Raw genomic sequence first — 10,202 nt, 5'->3', positions numbered from 1 at the left:
GATATAATCTGGCCTGAGAGAGGATATAATCTGGCCTTAGAGAGGATATAATCTGGCCTGAGAGAGGATATAATCTGGCCTGAGTGGTATGAATAATTCAATTTCTACCTCAGAGTATAGTCTGCCCTAAGCCATAGTATACCAGGAGAATAATCTAGCCTCTTTACCGCAGGTACAGTTGACTGGGGGTGTACTACGGCCTGTTACACCAGTTCTGATACTGTGGAAGGTCGTTTCAGGTCAGGTGGTAGGAGTTTAGGGTGGGGTTAGGTATACAACGGTAATGGTCAGGGTTAGACTGCAGAAATGAATTAGTACGGTGTCCTAATAAGGATGTGTGTGTGTGTGTGTGTGTGTAGGTTCTCTCCAGAGGCAGCGTCCAGGCGGGGCCTGAGCACGGCGGAGATGAATGCAGTAGAAGCCATTCACAGAGCGGTGGAGTTCAACCCTCATGTCCCTAAAGTGAGCGTTCATGGACTCAGCACACACACACAACGCTCCGAAGGTTTTCTGTTTATGTCAGTACACTCGATCAATGCTGACAAATCATAAACATCGATGGAATTATTTAATTTTTAATTTGTCAGAGACGTTTCAAACGCTACTCTGTCACTTCCCTTCAGCGCTCCTTCGGTGAAAAGTCGACCCTGTGAAAGTCGTTATGAATAAATCCTTTGATCACACATTATATGATAAAGTCATGCATTTATAACTAATTCATTTTTGTTTTGACACACTGATGGTGCTCTGCACCGCTGTACAGTCACATCACAGAGTGTACCGTAAGGGTGGTCGATGCTTTTCACAAGCGTTCAGTTGTTAATGACGTGTCAGGTCATGCAGCTGTGGTGGTCCAACAGTCAGCGACTGGATGTGTGGTTCTAGCTGAAGACAAACGGCTCTTTGTGATTGGCCGGTGGAGTTCAAAGATGAAGTCTTTTGTTTTTCCATGTCATTTATATTTCAGTGTGTAATGAAATGAAACAAGTGTTGTTTTGTTCTGGGGTGTGTAGAGAGTTCCTCTGACTTACGGACCGGGGACAGAACCGTTCAGCAGCTTGTTAGGAGAGTGACTGGGATCTTTGGAAAACCTCTGAGCTTTTTCTCACGTCACTCCTTAAACGTCTCGGAGGGAAGTGAAGCTCTGACGACTCTCGGACCATCTTGTAACTGACAAACTAAGAAGGGACGCAGCTGATCAGGAATCTGTCAGTAAAGTTTGGAGTGACGGAGGTGGAAATTCTCACACACTTAAGGGTGCAGTCACACCAGTCCACTTTAATCCAACTTTAATCCAACTCTAGTCCGTTTGCCTAGAAAGTCCGGTTGATTTGGGGAGGTGTGAATGCACAATCGAACTCTGATGTGGACCAAAAAAGTGAACTCTGGTCCGTCTAAATACCTAGATCTCGGTCCGGTTGAAGTAAACTGGTGCGGTTCAAATAAAGTGTGAATGCAAGCGGACTGGAGACCGCTCCAAAAGCAGGAAGTGGACTACAGTGCAGGGCATTCTGGGTAAATACAACAAAAACAAACACACATTTCTCTCACCTCATATGGAGCCGTCAGCCGTCTTGTGTGAAGAACAACATTCTCCATGATCACAAAGTTTGTTTTCTCAGTCATCCAGGTATATAACAACAAAAAAGGTTGAATCATGTCATCTGGACTTCGTTTTTTTGTTAAAAAGAAACGTTTCGCCCCTCATCCAAGAGGCTTCGTCAGTCTGAGGCCTAGCCATCTGGTATTACCCAGAAGCCACCCTGACTCTTGTGTTTCAAGCCTGCCTCAGATACCCCTGAAGTCTGGCCTTTTCACTAATGGTTTCAAAAACACAAAACTGCTACTAACTTCATTAGTGAAAAGGCCAGACTTCAGGGGTATCTGAGGCAGGCTTGAAACACAAGAGTCAAGGTGGCTTCTGGGTAATACCAGATGGCTAGGCCTCAGACTGACGAAGCCTCTTGGATGAGGGGCGAAACGTTTCTTTTTAACAAAAAAACGAAGTCCAGATGACATTCTCCATGATGTTCTGCCTCAGCTTCCTCTCATGCTGAGTCCATTGTTGAGAAATGACAAAATAGAACTCCTAAAACCACTAAAATATGACGCCACTCCGTTTTTGTTTATATTTCCAGAAGAAGACGTGTCTTCAGAGGTTTTTGTGTCGTTTCCTTCAGTAGGTCTTGGTGCAGCGCCCCCACAGGCGAGCGGGGGAACAGGTTGACTCGACTCAGTGCAGTGTGAATGAACCACCAGCTGAAATGTAAACTAATGTTCTGAACTTTGGTCCCCAGTAGAACCGAGTCTACCGGACTATCAGGCGTGAAAACCACCCAAAACTGAGTTTGTTGCAGCTCCTCAGACTGACGAAGTCTTTTGGAAGAAAGATGAAACGTTGCTGCAGTTTGTACTCATCCAGAGGACCTGACTTAACTTGTTTAGATTTTACTACCTGGATTATTGAACATGCGTCAGGGTAGCAGTAAAACGTTTTTCTAAAATCTACAGTTACCTCGTTAGTTTTGTTGTACCGCATTATGCTGAACAAAGAGGGGGAACTGGAAATGCCTTTCGTCTGTTCGTCTGTGCATGTTGTGAGCACGAGAGCAAAAGAAGCAACATGTCACCTTCCATTTTGGAGTGTGACTGCATCTAGGCATCATCATCCAAGAAAGATTTATTTTGAAAACAGAGTTGCCACGTCAAAATCCAAGATGGCTGCCACCATACACACACACACACATATATATATATATATATATATATATATATATATACACACCTGGTGGTATAAAGTGCTCCCTTCACTTGCCAGGATCTGTCACTCTGCCGGAGACAAAAAAAAACAACAACCAAACTCCCTCTGTTCTCCTACACCATGTAACTCCCATCCATCCATCCATCCATCCATCATCTTCCTCTTGTTCTGGACTCAGGTCTTGGGGCAGCATCTTCAGCAGGGAGGTCCAGACATCTCTTTCCACAGCCTCTTCCAGCTCTTCTGGGAGGACTCCCAGGCGTTCACAGACCAGGTGAGGGACATAGTCTCTCCAGTATGTCCTGGGTCTTTCCGGGGTCTCTTCTCAGTTGGACATGCCTGGAACACCTCCCTTGGTAGGCACCCAGGAAGCATCCTCACCAGATGCCTGAACCACCTCAACTGGCTCCTCTGGATGTGGAGGAGCAGTGGTTCTACTCTGAGTCTCTCCTGATAACTGAACTTCTCACCCTGTCTCTGAGGGAGAGTCCAGCTCCTGCAGAGGAAACTCATTTCAACTTCCTGGAGATCCACGATCTCATTCTTTCAGTCTCTACCCAGAGTTCATGACCAGAGGTGGGGGGAGGAACGTAGACTGACCAGTAAACAGAGATCTTTGTCTTACAGCTCAGCTCTCTCTTCACCACAATGGACCAGCACAGAGTCCACAGTATTGCTGATGCTGCACAGATCCATTTGTCAGTCTCCTCCATTCTTCTGTCACTTATGAACAAAACCTCGAGGTACTTGGACTCTTTCCCTTGAGGCAGAACCTGACTACCAGCGGTGGGCACGGTTCTGCTAAAAGTGAAACTAGCTTTCCATTTAGCAGATTTGCGTTTTTGCTCATTTTGAAATTCATTAGTGGAATTAGCTTCTTCTAAATTTAAATACGATAAGTTCAAGTCCTCTATAAAAACAATTAAAAAAAACAGTTCTCTGCACCAAAAGCATCCAGGAGAATGGTAATTTATACAGAGCTATGCAGCTAAGCAAATCTTAAGTGTCACCTGGTGGTGTCACCACCCTCCTAGTGTCCATCTCAAGCAGTCTCTGACTCGTGGTGTCAGTTTCCAGACATTAACAGACTTTAACAGAAATGAAGCCAAACCAGAACAGGAAGATAACATGAAGAACACATTGTCACACCCAGAAACATCGTAAATAGTCAGAAACACATCGTAAACTGTCAGAAACACCATAAACAGTCAGAAACCTTGTGAACAGTCAAAAACACCGTAAACAGTCAGAAACATTGTAAACTGTCAGAAACATCGTAAACAGTCAGAAACATTGTGAACAGTCAAAAACATCGTAAACAGTCAGAAACACCATAAACAGTCAGAAACATTGTGAACAGTCAAAAACATTGTAACAGTCAGAAGCCCATCGTAAACAATCAGAAACATCGTAAACAGTCAGAAACACCATAAACAGTCAGAAACATTGTGAACAGTCAAAACATCGTAAACAGTCAGAAACGTATCGTAAACAGTCAGAAACATCGTAAACAGTCAGAAACATCACACACATAATTCCTACCCAGCATGCTTTGCAACACTCACACTGTCTCTGGGACGTGACTCTCTCACACATTTCACACACCTTTATTACAGAGAGAATATTGATGATGGCACACAACAACTTTTGTAGTTAGTTTATAAAAGTAGTTCATCACAAAGAGGATTGTTAAAGTGAGTTAATTCATTAAAGTAAACAACACAAGGGAGCTGTCAGACACACATTGAATGCATCAGTGCTTTGGCACAGCGAAGTCCTGCTATCTTGCACCAAAAATTAAGGTTCACTTGTATTCTCTGTTCAACTCCAGTCCAGAAAAACACTCATCTGCAGAACTATAAACATTCACTGTTCAAATCCTTCAGTAACGGGGACATTGGCATGCTGCTGGTTCACGTCAAGAGATGGTTTGTTGTCTTCACATGATCTCAGCAACTTTTCCACCTCAGTTCAGTTAGATATTTTATCATTAGTGCCCATGAGTTCTGCTGCTGCTGTATCATCAGCAAACTTTGTGCTTTTGAGCTGAATTTGACAGAATAGTCATGTAACAACAGAATGAAGAGCAAAGGACTGAGTACACATCCTTGAGGCATCCCTGTGCTCAGTTTGTTGTTTGTGTTTATGCTGCTGAATCAGTTTTCTTATTCTGCTGTAGAGTACTCAAGAACGTAGCTGTAGAGTGGAATCAAAATGAAACATAAGAAGCTGAATTTCAGCTGGTATTTAACACCCATGTTGTTTTCTTCATGCTTCTTGATTTATAAAATGAGTAAAAAAGAGCAAGTCATGGAACATCAAAGAAATCTGCACGTGACTTTAGTGCCAGTGTCGCTAAACAGAAGCTCTTTGTTGATCTCCTCTTCTTCCTCAGTACCTGCTAGAGATGAAGAGTCTGATTCTTCCTCCAGAACACATTCTGAAGAGAGGTGACAGCGAAGCCATCGCCTACGCCTTCTTTCACCTGCAGCACTGGAAGAGGGTGGAGGGAGCACTCAACCTGCTGCACTGCACCTGGGAGGGCAGTGAGTACACACACACACGTGCGCGCGCACACACACACACACACGTCGGTGGCAAATGCAGTTGAAACCAGATGTTTTCCATGCGCTGTAAAAAATGCTGTTTTTTTGTCTTGCTGTTAACCTTTCCTCTTTAGTTCAGTTAGGATTCACAAATTGTTACTTTAAGGATGTTTTATTGTAAATTATTATTACGTTCTTTGAAGTCACAAGTTTACATACATTTACTTAATGTTTGGCAGCTTTGTCTTTAAACTTTGTGACTTGGGTCAGATGTTTGGAGTTTCTTTTCACCAACTTCTTGTTGGTTTGTTGGACTTTAGTCCCGTTGCTCCTGACAGAACTCAGTCAGGTTTGTAGACCTCATGTTCAGCTCTGCTACAGATGCTCTACAGCTCTGAGATCAGGACTTTGTGACTCCTAAACTTTGACTTCTTGTGTCCTTCAGCCATTTTGTAACTAATCTGGCTGAATGCTGAGAGACACTGTCTGTTTGAAGACCCATTCGTGTCCAAAGCTTTATCCTCCTGGTTGATGTTTAGAGATATTGCTTCAATATTTCCAGAGAATGTTCTTTCCTCATGATGCCATTTATTTTGTGAAGAGCACCTGCAGCCAAACGGGCCCACAGCATGATGCTGCCACCACCGTGCTTCACAGTAGGAATGGTGTTCTAAAGCCAACAAGCATCTCCGCTTTTTCCTCTGAATGTAACGATCTTTTTGACCAAACAGTCCAAGTTTAGTCCATCAGACCAGAGGACGTGTCCAAACATTACGGTCCAAGTTTAGTCCATCAGACCAGAGGACGTGTCCAAACATTACGGTCCAAGTTTAGTCCCATCAGACCAGAGGACGTGTCCAAACATTACGGTCCAAGTTTAGTCTATCAGACCAGAGGGCGTGTCCAAACATTACGGTCCATGTTTAGTCCATCAGACCAGAGGACGTGTCCAAACATTACGGTCCAAGTTTAGTCCCATCAGACCAGAGGACGTGTCCAAACATTACGGTCCAAGTTTAGTCTATCAGACCAGAGGACGTGTCCAAACATTACAGTCCAAGTTTAGTCCATCAGACCAGAGGACGTGTCCAAACATTACGGTCCATGTTTAGTCCATCAGACCAGAGGACGTGTCCAAACATTACGGTCCAAGTTTAGTCCATCAGACCAGAGGACGTGTCCAAACATTACGGTCCATGTTTAGTCCATCAGACCAGAGGACGTGTCCAAACATTACTGTCTTTGTCCCTGTGTGCATTTAAAAACTAGTCTGTCTTTTTTGTGTTGCTTTGGGACTAAAGCGTCCATCCTCTCCGAGTATCCTTTCAGTCCATGTTGGTCCAGGACTTGTTTTTCTGTTGAGAACGACTCTGACCAGCTTCAGCAGCTTCTTCAGCAGCTTCTTCAGCAGCTTCTTCAGCAGCTCTTCTGGCTTTGCTTTGGGTTGATGCAAGCACCAAAACACGTTCATCTCAGGAACACAGAACTCGTCTCCTACCTGAGCAGTACCATGGCAGGACGTTCTCATGAAGAACGCATGAACCTTCAGACTTCTGGACCTTTTGGACCTAGGGATGGACCAGAGTAGTGGATGGTTCTGTTATCTTGGCTGATTTATTCTGATGCCACACATGAAGCAGTGTGTCTGAGATGTTCCTCCAGTTAACACTGATGTTTTCCTGAACTGAATAAAGACACAGTAATTGTAGTGAATACAAACCTGTGGCTCTTTCGTTTTTTATCATTTAACAAATAAAATAAATTGTGTGAACCCTGACTGACCTAAAACAAGAAAGGTTGACTTTGATTTAAAGTCACTGAGGTGAAACACATTTGATAGTGTGTATGTAAACATGTGGTTTCCAGGCAGCACGTGATCCGTTTGAGTCGAAGATGAAAAGTGAGTTGTTCGTTGTCTCCGTGTGTTTTCCAGCGTTCAGAATGATCCCGTATCCTCTGGAGAAGGGACACCTGTTTTACCCCTACCCCATCTGCACAGAGACGGCCGACAGAGAGCTGCTACCCAGTAAGAGACGTTCTGACACGTGCACGCACGTGGACCGCTGGTCCTGATCATTAAGAGCATTTTTCAAAGTCCTGAGCTGCAGACGTTAGCATTAGCCTCCATTAGCTTGCTGGTCGTGTCGCTCACGCAGCAATGCATCATGGTCTGTTTTAACCAAAGTAGCGTACGACTTCTTTACAGTTATTTATTCATGTCACAAGTGACAAAAGCACTTTCTATGGGAAGAAAAATTACAGTTTGGATTTTGAACATTAATGTAAAATCACTGACTGGTTTATTGCAACATGCAGGAAGTGAGTCAAACTAGTTTCATCTTATTTACATACAGCTGGGATTAAATATTCACAGCAGGCATTTTGTCCCCCGTCATGAAGTGAAGAGGGGGAACTGGACTGTCCTTTGTCCATCAGTCTGTCCATCCTGTGAGCACGATGACTTGAACAATAAGTCAGGTACCGACTTCCATTTTGATGTGTGACTACATCTAGGTGTAAGAAAGGTTCCTTTTTAATGTTGGGGTTGCCACATGAACATCCAAGATGGCCACCACCACACACATATTATATATTCAAACCAACCACCCCTGTCATTTGAGGAAACTACACTTCCTAGTTTTTATATTGCTCACCTGTACGGCTTCTTCAACTGATGGGGTGGCCCAAGATTAATCTACAGCACTAAGGCCACCACTGGCCACCCCTTGGCTCCACCACTGCTCCTGGTGGTGATAAAAACCTCCCTCTGTTCTGTGTAACTCTTACAACTGGAATATCTTTCACCAAAAACATTTAGGTTTACTTCACTCCCTGTTCAGCTCCAGTCCAGAAAAACACTCATCTTGAAAACAACATTCACTGTTCAACCCCTCAGAGACGAGGACAACTGCTCGTTTGTCGTTGAAACAGAAGCATGTTAATCAGAGGAGCAGCCTGCCGTTGGAGTTTCGGTTTGAATGTGACGACAGTTTATTGTTGTGGCTGAAAGCGCCCTGAGAAGCGCCCTGAGGAGCGCCCTGAGGAGCGCCCTGAGGAGCGCCGTGGCGCTCCGAGCTAACATTGTGCCGTTTGTCTGTCCCACGTGGAAGCAGTGTTTCACGAGGTGTCGGTCTACCCCAAGAAGGAGCTGCCCTTCTTCATCCTCTTCACCGCCGGCCTCTGCTCCTTCACCGCCATGCTGGCCCTGCTCACACACCAGTTCCCTGAACTCATGGGAGTGTTCGCTAAAGCTGTGAGTGCACACACACGTGCACACACACACACACACACTATTTCCTTCATTTACAATCAAACTGGATTAGTTGACTTTGTTAGTTTGAGTTAATTATGGTTAGTCAGTGTTTTAGCTGCAGCAGTCAGTACAGTCATTAGAGCAGGGCTATTCAACTGGTGGCCCGTGGGCCATTTTCGGCCCGCGGGTGACTTCAGTCCGGCCCAATGAGTTCATAAAAAGGGGGGGGGGGGGGGTTGGGTTCTGTTTATTGCATTAATGATTCAATGTAATAAAACAAACACATTTTAAAGGTAACAGATGATTTATTTACAGAATGACTTTAATTGCTGGATGTCCGGCCCCTGAGCTGCTGCTCTCAGAAACTGGCCCCTGAGCAGTTTAGGTGAATATCCATCCTGTAGAGTTTCAGACATTTTGATCTAATAGTTCAAACTAACATAGGAAACAGCACGGGATGTGAAAATACCATCCCTCTTGTGAGCATGATAACTTGAAAAATAAATGAGGTTCCAACTTCCACTTTGGTTTGTGGCTGCATTTAGGGAGTCCCTCTTTGATGTCACTTCCTGTTTCACTTTGGCTGCACCATGTTGAAAAAAAATTGCTGGTTATATGACAAAATGTGTAACATGTGTCTAATGAGGTTTTTTTTCAAATATTAAGACATTTAATTCCACTTGTATTTGTAAGATATGCATGTCACAGGATAACAACTATAATCTGCTCTCGTGCAATGCGGCTGCCTTCTCTCCCTCCCCCGTCCTCCTCCTGTTTTATTTTTTTGCTCTCTGTGTATCGGAGCTCCTGTTACACATCTTCTGAAACTAAAACTACTGTCATGGATCTGCTCAGCTGGACTTTCAATGCAATCAGTAAAATCTTTTCAACAAAGCGACAGGGTCCTGGAGAGCCCCCACGCCCCGTTGAGACTCACGCAGCAGGATACGTCATGGATCCATGGTGGAGTCTGGGAGCTGATGTGTCTTTCCATTTTGTCTCAGAAGGACACTCAATACGTTCATATAATAAGAACCATGATAGCAGGTTTCTGATTTTTGGCACCAGCAGATTCCTATGTTATCGGTTATTAAGGAAGACAGCAGCAGCATTATCGGCCACGGCAAAACTAAGTCTGTGTGGAAGTTTGGTTTGTGCTTCAAGTACTCAAAATCAGCTGATTTACAGGCTAAACCGTAAGATGGAAGCGATTTGTGAGAATCACAGGCCACCTGTGGCTTCGGGGACTTGCCAGCATGTTGGGGACGACTTTGGAGGGGCTTGTAGATACTCGTACATGTCTCCTTACTGTCTGTACATGTATCTTTACTGACTGACTGTACATGTATCCTGACTGTACATATATCCTTACTGACTGATTGTACATGTATCCTTACTGACTGACTGTACATATATCCTTACTGACTGATTGTACATGTATCCTTACTGACTGACTGTACATGTATCCTTACTGACTGACTGTACATGTATCCTTACTGACTACATGTATCCTTACTCACTGTACATGTATCCTTACTGACTACATATATCCTTAGAATGACTGTACATATATCCTTACTGACTGTACATGTATCCTGACTGTACATGTATCCTTACTGACTGACTGTAAATGTGTCCTTAC

General features: G+C 44.1%; 1 protein-coding gene across 3 annotated transcripts in view; it reads left to right on the top strand.

Moving 5' to 3' along the window:
• The window catches only part of LOC119416047 (suppressor of tumorigenicity 7 protein homolog), a 78,905-nt gene that overhangs the window by 65,089 nt on the left and 3,614 nt on the right, over positions 1 to 10,202 (top strand). For 2 of the 3 annotated variants that reach the window (XM_037683218.1, XM_037683216.1), the window contains 4 exons: positions 360 to 462; positions 5,157 to 5,307; positions 7,241 to 7,333; positions 8,418 to 8,560. In XM_037683218.1, the coding sequence (XP_037539146.1) occupies positions 360 to 462; positions 5,157 to 5,307; positions 7,241 to 7,333; positions 8,418 to 8,560 (490 nt within the window). The remainder of the gene's footprint in view (positions 1 to 359; positions 463 to 5,156; positions 5,308 to 7,240; positions 7,334 to 8,417; positions 8,561 to 10,202) is intronic. The other variant, XM_037683217.1, reaches the window with a different exon arrangement.

This window comes from Nematolebias whitei, chromosome 10, assembly GCF_014905685.2.
Source record: "Nematolebias whitei isolate Nwh7 chromosome 10, NemWhi1, whole genome shotgun sequence".
Lineage (NCBI taxonomy): Eukaryota > Metazoa > Chordata > Actinopteri > Cyprinodontiformes > Rivulidae > Nematolebias > Nematolebias whitei.
Note: the sequence above shows the minus strand (reverse complement) of the source record. Positions and strands in the feature narration are given on the sequence as shown.